At 41.1% G+C, this 17,445-nt stretch overlaps 1 protein-coding gene across 1 annotated transcript; it reads left to right on the forward strand.

Annotated features, from left to right (window-relative positions):
- Positions 1-242: 242 nt before the first annotated feature.
- LOC131893019 (guanine nucleotide-binding protein G(i) subunit alpha-like) lies at positions 243-16,961 on the forward strand. Its single transcript, XM_059242928.1, has 5 exons — positions 243-1,271; positions 6,262-6,446; positions 7,581-7,867; positions 9,821-10,104; positions 16,342-16,961. The coding sequence occupies exons 1-5, from the start codon at positions 1,154-1,156 to the stop codon at positions 16,530-16,532; spliced, it is 1,065 nt and encodes a 354-aa protein (XP_059098911.1). The 5' UTR covers positions 243-1,153; the 3' UTR covers positions 16,533-16,961.
- Positions 16,962-17,445: the final 484 nt, after the last annotated feature.

Genomic DNA, 17,445 nt, shown 5'->3' on the forward strand with positions numbered 1-17,445 from the left:
TGGAAATTAACCATGATTGATAAATCTCAGAATTATTTGAAAAAGCGTGGCTTGTTTTATACGTGCTCCACAATCAAAGGAGAACAAATTTGAATTAATGCAATGACCATTACCAAAAATTGAATTCCGTGTATCTTTTTTTTGTTGGTTGGATACATGTCAGAGGTTTTATTGCTTTCGAACGGTCACAACTAATGATACATCGTCAAGTGATTCTAAAAGTAGTTGATCATTATATACTGTCGAAAAGCAACTAATTTTAAACTGTTGTTTAGCTTTATTCTCGATTCATTGTAAATCGTGGTCGCGCAACCTCGGTCATTTCAAAGATTGTTTTAGTTATGCGAGTCACTTCCTTGGTTTGAATGAAAAATGATTTAAACAACATCTCAGCACTCTTCATGCATTTTAACCAACACCATGGTACTGAACCAACGAAAGACGAACCCCTGGCTTTGCCTCTATTTTCATTCACATCCAGAGTTGGTCTACCATTTTTCGTTCATAGTCATTCGTTCTATAATAATATCCCAGAAACCCTGCCACAGAAAGGCAGGTGCCACCGAAAAGAACTTCACATTTACAACGCGTGGTTGTTCTTTGGTGATCTAAACCCTCGTTCAAATCGACGGTTAAGCTCTGCCAGATTTGCCATGAGCGCTCCAGCCACACAATCCAAGTTTCACCTACGCCCCATCCAATGCCCATGAAACCTGGGCAGAAACCGTTGAACGGACGGTTCCCGAGCTCGGGAGTCCACTCGCAAACGGGGATCGCTCGCCCAATGTCGGTTGGAGGCAGCCCTACCAGGTGGACGAGCGCCAGTCTGGAATCAAATACTGGAGTTGTTTCTTATGCTTTAGCTGATGCAGACACTGATGCTGTTGGAAGAAGACTGGTAAGGTATAACTGAGTGTCCCACCAACGTGCCGATGGGCTCCTATCCAGCAGCTTGAAATTCAGTGAGAAACTAGCCTTGCTGTAGTTGTGGAGGTCCTCCGATCCGTTTAAGACCCTGAGGACGTTTTGGTCGGGTGAAGTGAGGTTGAGGCCGTTGAGGCTCATTTTTGTGCTCACGAAGAGTGTCTAAAGTGGAATTTGTTTGAATTTGTGCGTGCGGTGTTCTTCAGGGCGCTATTGTGAGACCCATATCATGGGTTGTGCCGTGAGTACCTTGGAAAAAGAGGCCGCTGAGCGGTCCAAAAAAATCGACCAAGAACTCCGCCGAGATGGCGAAAAAGCCTCCAGGGAGGTCAAATTACTTTTGCTAGGTAAGAACGCGGCCCAGGAGTAATCTGAATAACTTTGGGAAAGGTCCACTTTGGGCGCCAATATGAAACTGAGCTGATCGTGCGGCTGGGTTGTTGATTTAGCAAAGCTGGGAACATGACTGGGTTTTTTCTATTGGAAGTTTTGGGGGTGTATTTGTTGTTACTTCTAGGGGTCAAGCGTTTTTTTTTTCCTTCGATAAAAAGATTGGTCATGTAAGTAAATTAAGTAATAAAATTAATCATTGGAGTTCAAACGAAGAGTAGCAGATTCTCTTTAAGCTTAAGAAATTATTCAATACATTTTCAAGCCTATTTCACTTGTTATTTTTCAACGCTTGGGAAGTTTAGTCTCATAAATTTATTCTCAATCCGCTTGGGAAACTTGATAGAATGGCAACTAAATTGCCAAAGCGTCCGATTAAGCTTACATGCCTTTGAGTTGAGTTAGAATTTGGAAACCAACGGCTATTTTAACTCTAAAACATAGGAAAACAGTAAACAGTCTCCATGTACGAATATGCCTTTCTAGGAAGTCGATATTTTAACAAACGATCAACCGGTTAGTGTATTGTTGTATGTGCACGTATAATTGATTTTACATCAGTTTTGTAGGTAATACATAGAAAGTTGTTTGTTGTAGAATTCAACTTTCATCTGAACAAGTACAACATTTAAGTAAAACGTAGAAACATTTGCTGGGTTATCGGTAATACGCAAGTCATTCAACGGGCCGATTTGTTCCGTGATTAATAGAACATTAGTTATTTTGTAAGTTTGATTAGGACTCTACGTTGAATTGTGTTCAATTGCAAAAAGAACGACCTACTCACTATCAGATAGAATTGCCATATTTGCCATGTGTTTCATTATTTGTCTTCTTTTCCAGCAAATCCCCTTCGTAATTAGTCTTGTGGTATTTCCACTCTAATAAACGCTAGATTTTTATTTTGTTATCTCTATTAAGAAACACGAGGAAAAGGTGCACAAAATGAAGTTAGCACACAAACATTACCGTTCGTAGACTTTCTATGATAGTGAATCCATAAAGCGTTTGGAATACCAAATTTGGCGTACGATTATGGCTCATCTAACGCATAATCTGTTGCAGGGAACGTGGAGAAAATGTCCATTATTAATGAGCTTTGGATATCCAATCTGAAATAGAGATAACATCTCCAAAGATCATGGGAGTGTGTGAGACTGGTAGGAGCAACGATTTTCGCCTTTCGTCATGCTCAACCGTTTTTTTCCCCTCTTGAACGCTAAAATAAACACTAGAACGATAAAACCGTGATGGCAAAAAGGTGCCATTTATTTACAAAACCCACATTTCGAGCTGAAATAGAAAACATAACAAATCAATCTTCAAATAACATCTTTCTCGAAAGAGAGCGAAGTTCCGTCTTGACCTTATTTGTACCTTTTCTGTCAGTTTTGACGGAGAGAGTGCAACGTCGGTTTCCGGTTGAGAAATGAAGAAAAATGAGTGCTTCCCTTTCTGAAAAACGCCATTATAAACGTAGGTCTCGAGTAAAGGCGGCGCACTCTTATCTCCCCGGGCTGATGGACCTCAAGGGCGTTATTTATTTGATCATTCCAAATGCTGAAACCGGGATCGCTGGATGGGCCTGATTTGCATACCATCGAGCCAGCCAACTAGGCCTTCTAGCTGTGGCTCAGGATCTCGAAAGATTGTGTGCATACTTTGAAAACCTGATTAGCTTCCTGGAGCTCCACTTTCGCGCTGATATAGTCTTCACCTCACTCCGGAAAGATAGTTAGGACAATCTCAATTTTAATTGATTGGGACCGTAGAAATTGATCAAGTCTTTATTTATTGGGCAATCGCCGAAAACATAATAAATTGGGATGCGAAATAGCTTCAGGGAATTGTTATCTTAGAATAATTAAAAAAAAGAAAACATAAATAATATAATATTGTGTCAAATGTGTAACCTTTTTTGGAATTGTGCGCATAGAAACTATTGATATCAACTGACAAATAGGCTAATATGTTTTGCATATAAAATTTAAAGGGTCTGAAATAAAACGTGAACAAAATTGCGACCAGCAATAGAAAACAGGCTTTTAGTCAGCGATTTAGTGTTGTAAACGGACCTTGAGAAATGATTAGATCGTCAATTCACAGCCAAAGTTAACTTTGAAAAAAAAATCCCACGGTGAAAAAAAAAAAGACAACTCTTCTTGAGAATTCACTCCTTTCCTCTTACAAATGATTCTAGCAGATCTTTTGACTGCCTTTTTCCTTACGATTCTATGACTGACAGGGATCACTTTAAAAATCATCTCATTCAGATCAATGCAGGAAATTGGCGGGAAGAAGGTAGTTCAGTTCAAGAATTGGTTGGAAATACTCCCGACCCAAGATTTGCTTCGACCAAGCAAGATCGTAGAGATCACCAATTGAAGCTCCATTTGACGTGCCTGAGCCCTCTCTTGTACACATTATAGCTGGGATACTGCAGATTGTATGTAGTACGTCAAGATCGAGACGGAAGTCTTGAAGAGGAAATTGGTCGCACCAGGGATGCTCAAAATGTATCGTTCACAGTACATAATTCATAATTTAGCCCAACCAGTGAAAGGTCGTGTTTCTAAGTGACGAAGTGACATTTGAGACCGCCGGAGGTCCACACCAATCCTGACATTTACCCCGAGACCCCCAATCCACATCCAACTGCCAACAAGAGTGTATTGAAAGATCTTCAGATCCGAGCGATCCACGCGCAATCTCGTGATTCTCTTCAATTAAAGAGTATTTAAACTCAGATGCTCATTCCAGATATGCCCTGCTCGTTTTCAGATGGGAAAAAGGGTGCCACCCGATTCTTGAACGATATTCACATACCCATTCCATAAAGCCAAGATGGTGGGATGTTTTTACTCGCCCAGTTCATAAGCTTCTTTCGTGTTGGCCACGGCCTTGGCAGACCAACTACATAGGGTAGTATTCTGAAAGTGTTCCGAACTCCGAGTGCCGACCGACCTATGGAGCAATCCTAATCGGAGCGTTGAGATGCGCTTCATTATTTTTTTTTTTACCACCAAGTGGTGAAACAACCTCTGCAGTCCAATTGAATCCTCCATGACCTTATCAAGTTGGTCATAAACACTATCAAGTTAAGCCATTTCCCTCCTGAACAGGCGTTAAAAAAGCCTTTGGGATTAAGTTCCACTCAAACTACTAACAGGGCTCTAAAAGCAAAATGCAACTTTTCCAGACTGGAATGAATGAGGTCTAAGAGATAACTTATTGGAGTTATTGAAGGGTTGAAATGAATGCGAGAGCGAACGCCTTTCAGGCGTTTAAATTTGTGTGGTGGTTTTCGAATTTTCACGGAGATCCGGCGGAAAGATTATTCATTCGGGAGAAATCAATGCCCAATTAGAATTCAGTTCGACCCCTCACCAAAGAGGACTCCCGCTAAGATGTTGAAAGATGTCCGAGGACAAAAACAAGGGTTCGCATCCCATGAAGATCACGAGAAGACGGAGGATGATGGTGCTGATCACCACCACCATCCTCCTCTTCATCATCATCTTCATGATCTTGAGGCATTGTTGTACTCTCAAAGATGGTAGATGCCATGAGGAAGAGGCGAAGGATGTGGGGGAACTCGATATCCAAGAGAATTCAGAGCCCGATTTCTAAGAATGGATGGCCAACAATGAGGCATGTTTTCAGGCCAGAAGGGAAAGTCTGGGAGAGGTCAATACTGCGTTAGCCAACAACTAATGTCATCATCTTTGATACCAAATGCAACTTGGAAACCTTGGATATGAAATCGGCATTTTTGTGCGGTCAGTTGGTTCAAAAGGACACGAAGCTGAAATCGGAGCTTTTAATTATGCAAGCGGATGGGCGGTTGTTATGGCCAGGAATGGCATTACTTCAGATCTCTGTAGTTCTTTAAGAGCCATTCCTGCATTTTGACTGGTCATGCCTTGAAATCTACTTTTGGGCCTTCTCCCCAGTGTAGTATTGTACTATGTAATCAAAGCGCCAAATATGGGACTCTTCCTCAATTTCGGATTCTCTAAGAGCCCCTCGGAAAACCAAGAAAATAACCACGTTCCATGAGTAGTTATCTAGTTGCACATATTTGCTCACTTATCCAAAGGTATTTCTTTTGGAGACAATGGTCGACCAATCGTTTCGGCACTTGTGGGTCGAGAAGATTGATCTGAAGTCAGTTTGGGCGAGGTCCTTCCAGATAAAGATTCGAGATTACTTTGTGAAGATGGAATTCCTATCATGTCCAAAGAGTCCGAGAAATGTGGTTTACTCCAGATTTGCCAAGGCGATACCGAACCAAATTCGATGCGAAATTTGGTCAATTTTACTCCTTGAATTGGCCTTCAGTCCAAAGGGGCACGAAACGAGGCAAGAATGAAGGTGATTATTGTAGCTAAATCCGGGAGTAATTTGCATTTTTTTCTGCAATTCTTGTTGCTTGTTGCATTTCAGAGCAGTGACCTTCCCTGAATGTAGCCTGGAGCATTTTTTTTGGTGGTTTGGGGGCCATATCATGGCGCTTTAAGATGTCATGTAGTCGTTCTTAGATCGTTTGGTGAGCGCCAATGGGATGTTTCTCGTTTGAAAATGGCCAGGGTTGCCGCTTTGGCCACCCACCACGCTCTTTGAAGAGGTGATTAAGTTAACCGCCATTAGGCATTGTCTTAATGAAGTCAGATCAAAATCGAGTTTTTGGGTAGACATGCAGTTACGTTGGTATTGATTAAGCTTTATTTAGCGTTTGATTGAAGCCTCCTGTCTTTTAGCTAGACATGCTCCGCCCACGTTACTAAAAAATGTTCATATTTAGGATTCCGTTCAAGTTCTTTTTTGTCATGTCAAACCAATGAACCAAGTTAGGCAGAGATTGAGACTCGAGCGATTTTTTTTTTCTTCAGATCACAAGAATGCTAAAGATTAAGTTGACAATGCCATTTCATTTCATCTTTTCAGGCGCAGGCGAGAGCGGAAAATCCACAATTGTCAAACAGATGAAAATCATCCACGAGACCGGCTATAGTCAAGATGAATGCCAACATTACCGACCAGTCGTGTATTCAAACACAATCCAAAGCTTACTGGCCATAATCAGTGCCATGAGTAAACTCAGAATCGACTTTGCCGACAGAAAGAGATTGGTAAGTGTTGCTAAAAAAAGGCCAGGCACTCTTTACATATTTAGGCGCGTCATCGATAGCAGATGCTGCATTGTTCGTCGGTTTGGCTTTATAATTGGAAGCAAAGTGAATGAATGAATCCAACATCTGGTCAATGGCAATGGAGACTAGGAGATGTTTTAAACAATACAATACTTTCACTGGCTTGAGGACATGAATCACTACTCCTCTAATTCATTGACATGTAAACGCCATTTAAGGGAAAATGAAAGACAAATAGGAAGTGGCTCTTCCCTTTAAAATTTGAAATTGGTTCTTAAATTCTTGAGCCTGGGGAAAAAAGTACCGTGTTGTCAACTATAGCCATGCTCCACTTTTCGAGCTCAATATTGCAAGAAGAGTGATGAAAGTCTCCACCTCTAAATCGTTTTCCAAATGGTGGCCATTATTTAGATTAATCATGCCAAATCGATGACTTGGAAATTTTTTCCAACGTATATCACAACCAACACGTTTTTGGGGGGCGGTAAGCCAAACCATTCCCGTTCGTTATTGGAGCAAGCATGCCTTTCAGTCTGTCAGTCAGTTAGTCGGGTTGTGGTGTGAGGCAGGCAGGAAGCGACGAATGACTCAAAATTGCCATTCCTCCTTACTCCCCACCATTCGTCCTTCCTGTTCTTCAGATTTGGTTTCTTTTCATACACACCAAAGTGGTGGTAGTTCAGTGGGAGAAGAAAGTTTGCTTCATATCAGTGCCACCCGGGCCTCCCGATCATTGTGAATTGGCATTTTCAGTTGGGACACACGTCCATTTGGAACTATAGAAATGGCTGTTGACACATGTATCCTGGAAGGATTCGTCAATGAGGGGGTAGAACTAGATTGGCAATTGCAAATATTGCCGTGACTTCTGGGGGTTGAATAGATTCCATGAAAACTTAAGAGTCAAGTGCCAGGAGATTGTTTTCGTTGATTCCCGCGATTGCACTCCATGGGGAATCATCGAGGATCGTTTATTTATCCTCAGCCTCGAGAAAACTTGATTTCTTTGATTTCATACATTAGACCAGGAGGCTTGTTTATTTAAAGTGTTTCTTCGCTCCATTTGATGATACGTTTTGGGAATTGGGATTCATTTTCCTCTTCAAAACTTAGGATGATGCTCGATTGTTTTTCGAGATGGCCGGACAAAGAAACGAAGTTGAACTCACATACGAAATCGGCCAGCTCATGAAACGCCTCTGGAACGACCACGGGGTACAGCATTGCTTCTCACGCTCAAGAGAATATCAACTGAACGACAGTGCTGCCTATTACCTGAACGCCTTGGACCGAATTGCCTCGCCCCATTACACGCCTACACAACAAGATGTCCTGAGGACCAGGGTCAAGACCACCGGCATCATTGAAACGCAGTTCTCTTTCAAAGGCTTATTTTTCAAGTGAGTACTACTAACCTTGATATGGTCACGAGTTGGAAATCAAAAATTCAGTTTAATGTTTTTATTTGCCTTGGAGGCTTAGATGATGCTTGTCCTCTCAAAACTAAAATGGATCAATTAATTATTGAATAATGGATTTCTTTAGAATCATTTACATGATTTTTTTATCGAATAAAGAATTTGAATTAATGTCTTTACAAGCCACCCCTAAACTTTTGATAATGTCACAGAAATCAAAGCTAATGGAAGCTTACCAACAAAACAAACACAGACCCTTGTGGCTATTTGACCAGAAAATACTGGTCTGACATCTGGCACGATCGATATCGAGACAAAGTATCAACTTTGATATCTTATCCTCCAACAAAACTAGCTCACCTTAAAAGATCCTTGTTCACCGCATTCCAAAAATGTTTGTTTTAAAGGTGGCCTGTTCCGTGACAGACCTTGAAAAGTTAGCTTCAAATTTATTTTAATTTTACTAATGCATAATGTCTCGTACTTAAAGCTTCATTAACACATTATGGAATTGCCTTTTTGGGCGTAATCTAATCCGGGACACACGATAAAAAAAAGAGCGGAATCAACGGGTGTCGTCAACGAAATCTCGAGGAATGTATTTTAGTTTGTGCTGGGGCGAGTTCGGCAAAAGTCGGACTCGTACGAGTCCTTTGATATTTTTGACTTTTTGTCGGACTCGAATCTTTTGCTAGAGTCAGGTCTAGTACTAAGAATTGTTTTCGACGAGTCCGGACTTGAGTCCTTTCTAAAAGACTCGAGTCCGGCCAATTTCTCCAAAATGTAGTAAAAGACTCGAGTGCAATCCGACTAGAGTCCGGACTCAGCCCAGCACTAATCTTAGTTTTCTTTCCTCATCTCAACTTTCTATGGAATTTGAGTCACCAAGAGTAATCTTAAGAACTATGATTGACGTTTCAGTATTAGTATGCAGGAACTAAGATGCACTCAGTCAAAAAATACCATGACACAGTTCTTTTTAATCATTCGATTGGACGGGTATGTTGAAATATCCTGTTCGTGTGCCCCCATATTTTTGATCGGCATCCAAGGCACACGCTCTGAAAGTGATTATCTCCTTTCAATTAGCTACACATGACTCAGCGATGCTCAAAACAATGCTACTCCAACCCACTCGGAATGTTCGCTTCGAATTGATCCGTGTAAGAAAAGTAATGAATTTTAATGTCTCAAATAGATTTCGCTCGACCTTGTAGTACAATGATGTGCACACAAGTTCGCTCCAGATTGTAGACAACCCCCGTTCATTTGCCACCTATTTTCGTACAAACACTGCGGGATGGGAAACCTATCTTGATTGTGTCTCCTCTGGCCCCGACAACGCCTTGTCCAAAGGATTTGTGTTCCAAGTACCGTATAGGTCTAGTAGTGTGTCTGGTTCCAATCCCTCCCACCTACTCATCAATCACGAAGACCTAACCTCTCAGTAAAGAAAGATAGCAAGAAAGAAAGAAAGAAAGAAATTGGTACCCTTTTCAATGTCAAACAACAGATCACGTCGCTGAAGCTTTGCGATCTCCAGAGGTGTGAGGATAATCCTCCCTTTGTAGATTTCTGCAATCAATCATCAGAAGGTCAATCGTCCTATTCTTCTGTCTTCAGCTTCCAAATGTGCAAGTCAACAAGCACTTGGCGTGTGTATTCTACACTACGTATGAGTATAGTAGTAGGTACTGAGCGTAGTCTAACTTTGACTATGCATTGAAATTTTCCATTGTTCTGTCTCTACTTGCTTTGCCTTCTCCACGTCACTTTCAATCCATCTCAAATCGCTCGAGGATCTCTTTGAACGGGACATAACGGCCAAGAAGCGCCTCCTTCATACATTTTGGCCTGAACAACGAGATCCGCAGGGTTGTGCAATGGAAAAATCTTACACTATATCCAAGTACGAAATAAATGTCTCTGTTGCAGAATGTTTGATGTGGGTGGTCAACGGTCAGAGCGGAAGAAGTGGATTCATTGCTTCGAGGGCGTGACTGCCATCATTTTCTGTGTCGCCCTCAGTGGTTATGATCTCGTCTTGGCCGAAGACGAGGAAATGAACCGCATGATGGAGTCCATGAAGCTCTTTGACTCGATCTGCAACAACAAGTGGTTTGTGGACACTTCTATCATTCTGTTCTTGAACAAGAAGGACTTGTTCGCCGAGAAGATCCGACACAGTCCCTTGGACGTCTGCTTCCCCGAGTACAAAGGTAGGAATGAAGAGTACACCCCTTAACCATACGCACAAAGATCTACATATGTGCCTCTGTGATGTCCACATGTTTCTGAGGGAGCGGTGTCGTCTTTGAAGACGGAGAAAAGTTCGGATTATGATCTTAAAATGAAATATCAGATGTGACAAAATGTAGAAAAAAATTGGATTTGCATAGAGTGAATAAGTTTGTTTTCGTCGGGTTGAGAGCGTTGATTCGGAGCAAAAGCTTTTGGAAAGAAGACAAAAAGCAAGGCTTCCTTTTGTGAGGATTGAAATAGAAAAACCATCTGTTGACTAGGTCTGTGCAGTTATTGTTTTTGTTTTATCTCATCATTTTACGATTTTTTTTCTTCAAATTGTTACGGATCTGATATTCAAATGTAATTTTACAAACATGGTATAATACATTAACTGATTCCAATACGAACATTCTGGTTTTATAAAATAAAAAGTTGTCTTAGGGATGAATAGTACCGTGTTCAAACATCTTGTGAGATAATCGTTTTTTCCCTATACCCATACTAGCTCTTAGGTTATGCCACGAGAAATTGTCCAATTGAACGAGCTTCGACTAATCAAATCAATCAGTCCGCTTTCGTCGAAAGGAACCAATCAAAGCCGTTTATTTGCAAGATCCCTGAAGAGTATGACAATTCTAGAGTTAGCATCTCTGTGCCGAGTATTGCCTCATGGCCAACATTGCTCAATCCAATACGCGAGAGACTCTTTTCAAATCTGATGGTCATCATGTCATTTGAAAAGCCTGATCAAAAGAACGAGAAAGAATGAACGCTTCAAAGAGTCTTTGCACTGTGAAAATCAATCACTCGTCTTTGAATCAAGGTCGACTCTGGCGAAGTTCCAATCCAAAGGTGCTATTAAAACCAAGAAATTGGATCCTTCCTGAAGATGCTTGCTCATTTACCAGACGGAACTTCAGAGGTCTCGCTTGTATTCCAACTCTCGTCCTCCTGAGTTTCATGCATTTTCACTTTCTAAATTTGTCAAACACACAATTGGCACTTAATTTCCATTCCCAGAGAGCGTCATCCTGGTTTCCATCGACGTCGTAGTCATCGTCATCGTCGTCGTCGTCGTCGTCTAGGTCGTCGACGACCATTTCAGAAATGGTCATGCTCACTTTTACGACTTCCACGACCTGATTACTACTTGGCCTTATATGGACTCGATCGAGTGCTTGCATGTGTCCTTGATACGAACGAGCGAACTCGTTGATGGAATACATAAACACATTCAAATGACAGAGCCAGGAGCAGGGAGGAGCAGGGATGCCTGATTTTCGCCGCTAGAGGGTGTTCTCATTTTCTCACTCGAGAATGTGGGAAGAAGACCCTTGTCGTTTTTTTTGTGTGTCTCTGATTTCACAAGGCGTCGCATTAGTCTCATAATGCTAGCAAAGACGCTGGGCTCGTTTGTCGGTCGGAAACTCAGAAACCCAGTTTCGAGGGGGGAGTACGTACGGGACTCTTCTTGTCTTCTCTGGAAGATGATGAGTGAGTGAGTTATCTCTGCATGAGATACCATCTTGCATCATTAAGAAGGAGAAAAAAGACGACCCCGAAACCTCGCCGGGCTTCAATAGCTCATAATTCGAGTGTCTTCGAGCTATCACTACATAGCGTACAAAGAGTGTACAATGAGTGTACACGCACCCGGCGGTGAAAAGATCTGAGAGCCTTAGCGTTTCCTATCTTGTATTGCTCCATCGTTTAATTTCCCCATTTGAATAAGGGGTTGTTGGAAGCTTGGGGAGGAAATGGATCTTGGCGAGAAGTTTCTCATCCTGCTCAATTATAACTGTCGAAATGTGACAGATATAACTGGGGCTGATATCGAAGGTTGTCCTCATAGGACATGGGCTGGATGAGGGCGGTGAGGTTTCTTGGGAGTTTTTATTCGCCTCTGAGAGAGCGAACAGATCGAAGGAAACGACGACGCTTCTTGTGAGTGGTTGGACGGACGGACGCGGATGGGTGGATGGATGGATGGATGACCTTTCAGCTTTATGGCTCATTCAATATGGGACCGGGGATTGAATTAGAATCTGGTTTCTGTCTCTCAACCAACCTCCAAGGTTAGTCGAAATATCCATTTCCAGTTGGGTCAATGTCGGAGAGGTTGTTGGTTGAACACCACCGAGAGTTGTCATGCATGCAGCGATCTTTTTGCCCTCGATGGGTGACATGCTATGTATGCTAACCGAGCTGACTGCTCAGACTGCATTCCTTTCACTTTCTCTCACTTTGTTTTTGCCTTGGAAAAGTAATTCCAAACAATTTTCAAGCGATGCCCTTTGAATTTTGACGTGAGTTTACGCACATGACAACGACAAATGACAAAGAAAGAAGAACTCAGTGGGGAATAAATCATGGAAATAGGCTTCGGTAGCCGGTATAACATTCCACCTTGCAGTGGAGCTGAGTTTGACCTCGTCCGCATGTTTTGGGGTGAAACCTTTTTCTTCGAAGCTCGAAAATTGACTCCTAATCTTTTGTCTTTCTCGAGAAAGATAAAATTCCCATTAAGCATGTAAAACCCAACAACGGTCGTGAGGAAAGAATGGGGTTTGAGTCACACCCAGGCTGTAATTCACTTGCCAATGAACTCTGTCCATAAGGAAAGGTGTGTGACTTGCAAACCTCAAATTGTCGAACATCATCTTCATTCAACATCTTCCAATAGTTAAGTGTGCTAAGGTCACCCCATGTTTTTGTTTCCTTTCCGCCTTCGGGGTCTCCAAGGGACGCCTTGGAACTCTGGAGAGGAGCTCGCTTCTCATCCTCGATCACCGAAACTAATCCGAAACAAGCCAATAGATGACCAAACCAAGTTTACGACCAATGTAAACGAGGCCCACCCAAGCAGATCTAAACTCCCGACATGTTTATGGCCGTTCGATGACGATCCAGCTCCAAATGGATCTCAATGTCCTTGTGCCAACATCACCCTTCATTGTGTTGACAAACACCAAACACTTTGGTCGGTCCAGATCTACTCAAGTCCCATGGCTTTTGTGCTTGGCATTCCTCATCGATCAGTTTGTGAGTGAACTTGATCCGGAACCTACTTGTGTATATGTGTGGGTCCCCCTTCACGCTCTTGAATGGATGGAATTCGTCTGGTTTACGAGTCTTACTAGATCAAAAACAAACTTCCTTGATCCAAGCGATGCTTATCGCGAACCATTGCCCAGAAGCCCAAAGATTGGAGTTTTGAGGCAGATCTTGATTTTGAGGTCATGCCTTCCAATAGGGAGCTCCAATTAGGGTGATGGGTTTACGTTTGATTTGTTCAACTAGAGATCGGCCCAACCTAATTCGCTCCAGATTTTGGAATCTCCCGCTCAGGGACTTTTGAAATGTTCAGGAAGTGCTTGGCGGTAATCATGAATCATAAAAGCGCCATCGAGAGCAAATTACTTTTCTCCCAGATGAGAATTGATTCAATGAGGTTAGGATTTCAATTTCATGATGGATCGTGAGATGCAAACATGGCCGAAAACAAAGCTGATGGCAAGCAATGGTAGTAATGCAAGTAGGGATTGCGCATCAAGAGAAAAAAGGTCCTGGCCTATTGCCCACTTAGGCCATTTAAAGGTTTTTCTTGTATGAAATGTCTTTACCACAGTTCTACTTATTATTGTACCGGTGTGGTAGAACTCTGATGGCCACCCCTACAAATATTGTTCATGCTGTTGGGGAATGGCAACCAAGTACAACAAAGTGACTCCCACGTACGCCATTTGGTTTGGTTGGACTTGACCAATAAATAAAGATTCTTCTCCCACTCGTCTTTGCGGACCAAAGATTTGCACAGCCCCAGTTTTTGGACTTCTACTGATATTTTGCAATTGGTAATTGATCGCGTCACTGACCAAAGAGTCTCCCCATATGGACAGAGATGATAGATTAGAAAACCAGATCGATAAAAATAACTCCAAAAGATACCGTATATATCCAGAGACTCAGTGAACGTCTTTGGTGCAAAGCTGGCTTCTTTAAGTTGAAGGTGATTAATAGATTTCATGCGCCAGTTGGAAGACGTGTAATTAATAAAATCGGGCGGTCATTTTTATCCGCCTTCCATCAAGGTCTCGTCCATTTTGGGGGGGATGGCATTTTTTTGTCGATTTGAGAGACTATGGCATTATATTGCATCATTGAGGGGCCCCCCTCCAAACACCGATTTGTTTTGATCTTTTCGTTCAGAGCGATTCAATTGGTACTGACTTTGTTGCGGACTTTTACAGTAGATTAAAATCCAACGTATCAAATTATAAAAAGAGAGGCCGAGTCCCACTTCAAATGTTGTGACAATCATGTTGATTAGGTAGGATTCGAACAAAGATGTGTTGAATTGGTTTTCTTCGAAAATCTCCTGCGGTTTTACCTACCATCAATTTCCGATTAAAAGACATGAAAAAAGCACTTGATTTTTTAGTGAACACGATGTGTTCATACATTACTACTGCAGTGACCCAGATTTCAGATCAAGAGGATTTCTTTCGTCTGAATTCTCCCAACTCGTGAAGCACAGCTGTGGCCACATTTTCGATCTCTCCGTGTTCCTCCTTGGGAAAATAAATCAAAATTTGTCATGAACCGCATTTGTTGCGTCTTTTTCTCCAAAAGTGTCGAGCAAATGGATTGGCATTCTAAATAAAGACTCGTTTGAATATGATGCCGACAATTTTCGATTGTTTGTGACCAACTAAATGTATTGGGTATTTTTGCTAACAAGGCACGGTGTTCAAAAAGCCCTATCAAGTTTCCAGAGAAATTCCCAAACACAAATTGGCATTTTTCTATCTCAAGAAGTCATAGGGTACAACTTTGATTTTATTGTTTTATGGAATTCTAGTCCGCATAAAAACTTACATACCTAAAAATATTATAAAACCTAAGATTTTCAAAAATCTACTCAATGTAAATTAGAAGCACACTTAGTTAGCTCTTGAATGTAATTTACGATATCATCTATTTCACCGCTACTTAGTTACATTGGATTTAGTGGTCCAAATTTCATCGTTTTTAGCCCCAAAATGCCCCGGTTATATGTTAATTCAATTTCCCAAAGATATAATATCGATTTTCACTATCGCAAAAATGAAAGATTATTTTTTCCATTTCTTGCATAATTTCAAATTAAGTTAAAACCTTGTACAACCATATCTTAAACCCTCAAAAAGCAGATTTTTGAATAATTCATTTTTTTAAAGCGTCCAAGGTACATTTAGTTGAGTGGTCACTGAAAATGTCACAAATATCAATGAAGCCTTAAAGAAGCTATTTTCAATCAGTTTCAACAAAGTCTTGAAGAAACGGCAAAATCTATAACATTATTTGTTGTATGTACCGTCTTCAGAATTCAAGTGAATGCATAAATAAGTGTACACATGATGATTGTAAAACACATTCTCAAAGAATACACTTTTAGTGTGTTTTAAGTGACATTATATAGCATTTTTAGCTATTGTGAGACTATGTGAGAAGAGGGAAATATTCTTTTGTATTTGTGATATTGAAAATCGATATTAATTCTTTCGGAAATTGAATTAACATATAACCGGGGCATTTTGGGGCTAAAAACGATGAAATTTGGGCCACTAAATTCCATGTAACTAAGAAGCGGTGAAACAGATGATATCATAATTTATATTCAAGAGCTAACTAAATGTGCTCCCAACTTACATTGAGTAGGTTTTTGAAAATTTTAGTTTTTATAATGTTTTTAGTTATGTAAGTTTTTTATGTGGGCTAGAATCTCATAAATCAATAAAATCAAAATTGTTCTCCATGATTTTCTGAGCGAGAAAAATGCCAAGATGTGCTTGGGAATTTCCATCAAAACTTTAAAGTGTATTTTTACCACTGTGAAGGAGTAATTGGAGATGTACTGATGTGGTTACAATGTATTAAAGGCTATCCATACAAAACGAATATACATCGAAAAAAAAAGTGAAGTGGCAAGTGCAGGCACATGTATTTTCTTTTACAACCCTCTGCGTTCAAATTTCGATGAATCATTAAACCTAAATGAACTAACTAATTGCCAATAATGCTACTATTGCAAACTTCCTGGCGTTTCGGATTTGCAACCAAAACGGATCTCCAAAACAGCAAATATAATTCATTCCCCTGTTATGTTCTTTTAGATGCAATTCATAAAAGTTTTGTTTCACTTACTAATTATCTCTTTGATCTTTTTTCAGGGCCTCAAACGTACGAGGATTCTGCGGCTTATATTCAAATGAAGTTCGAAAACCTGAACAAGCGCAAAGACCAGAAGGAGGTCTACACTCATTTCACGTGTGCCACCGACACGAACAACATCGGATTCGTTTTCGATGCCGTCACGGATGTCATCATCAAGAACAATCTGAAAGACTGTGGACTCTTCTAATTAAATATAGGTGCATCTGACACGCACACAAGCAAACCAATATTCAACACATTAGTTGACCGACCAGCGGCAAGCACCACAACAACTCAATGATCTATCTTGACCTGAAGCGAGGCTACTAGAATCTAGAATTTCCAATGAAATGGTGACAGCCAGGGCAATGCACTTGCATCCCACCAGAGCTACCAATCCGTTTATCATGTACCTTGCTGCTTCACGGATTGAAGAATACCATAATGAAAGAATGGATGCCTCCCATGACCAAAAATAACTTCTGTGCGTGGTCGCCCATCACAATCCCTTGCTTGTTTACGCGAAGTGTGACCACTCCTCCTGGCATCCTGGACCAGGATCCGCCCCCTCCCGTCCCTCTCTTTCTCTTTGCTATAAATCCATATATTTTTCTTGTAAATATATTTTCTTACCAAACCATGCTTCATTTCATATGATACCTCAACCGTGAGAATCAATAGGCAATTCAACGTCAATCCAATGAATTCAGGGTTTTAGCCAACCTAATATAATCCACAAAAAAAGAATACGAACTTATGATTTGGACTAGAGAGCTAGTCAGAGAAATGACACTCTAAGAGTTTTTTTGGTTTCCTCGCGGCTGCCTGGTGTGTGCAATGGGTACCGGTTTTGAACACATTTAGTTACGTGATTCTCAAAATGAAGTTCCGAATTCAGAGAGCCAGTGAGTTGATGGCTCGTTTGTCTACTTTGGTTGAAACTAGAGGGCTCTAGTTGAAACTGAGTAATGCAAGAGAAGTCGATCAGCACTACACCGACTACACCCTGCAGTTGGAGTAACTTCTCTGACAAGCCCTCTAGTTCGGACTAGAGTTCTAGGTGGAAAAATGACACCGGTTTTGAGCAAGGTTCTATGCTGTGCTATTTATTAGATGGGGTT

The sequence above is a fragment of the Tigriopus californicus genome, chromosome 2 (assembly GCF_007210705.1).
Source record: "Tigriopus californicus strain San Diego chromosome 2, Tcal_SD_v2.1, whole genome shotgun sequence".
NCBI lineage: Eukaryota > Metazoa > Arthropoda > Copepoda > Harpacticoida > Harpacticidae > Tigriopus > Tigriopus californicus.

Coding starts and splice junctions, on each gene's coding strand:
- LOC131893019 (XM_059242928.1), top strand. CDS start 1,154: ATGGGTTGTGCCGTGAGTACCTTGGAAAAAGAGGCCGCTGAGCGGTCC. Junction 7,868..9,820: donor TTCAAAGGCTTATTTTTCAA/GTGAGTACTACT, acceptor TCTCTGTTGCAG/AATGTTTGATGTGGGTGGTC. Junction 10,105..16,341: donor CTGCTTCCCCGAGTACAAAG/GTAGGAATGAAG, acceptor ATCTTTTTTCAG/GGCCTCAAACGTACGAGGAT.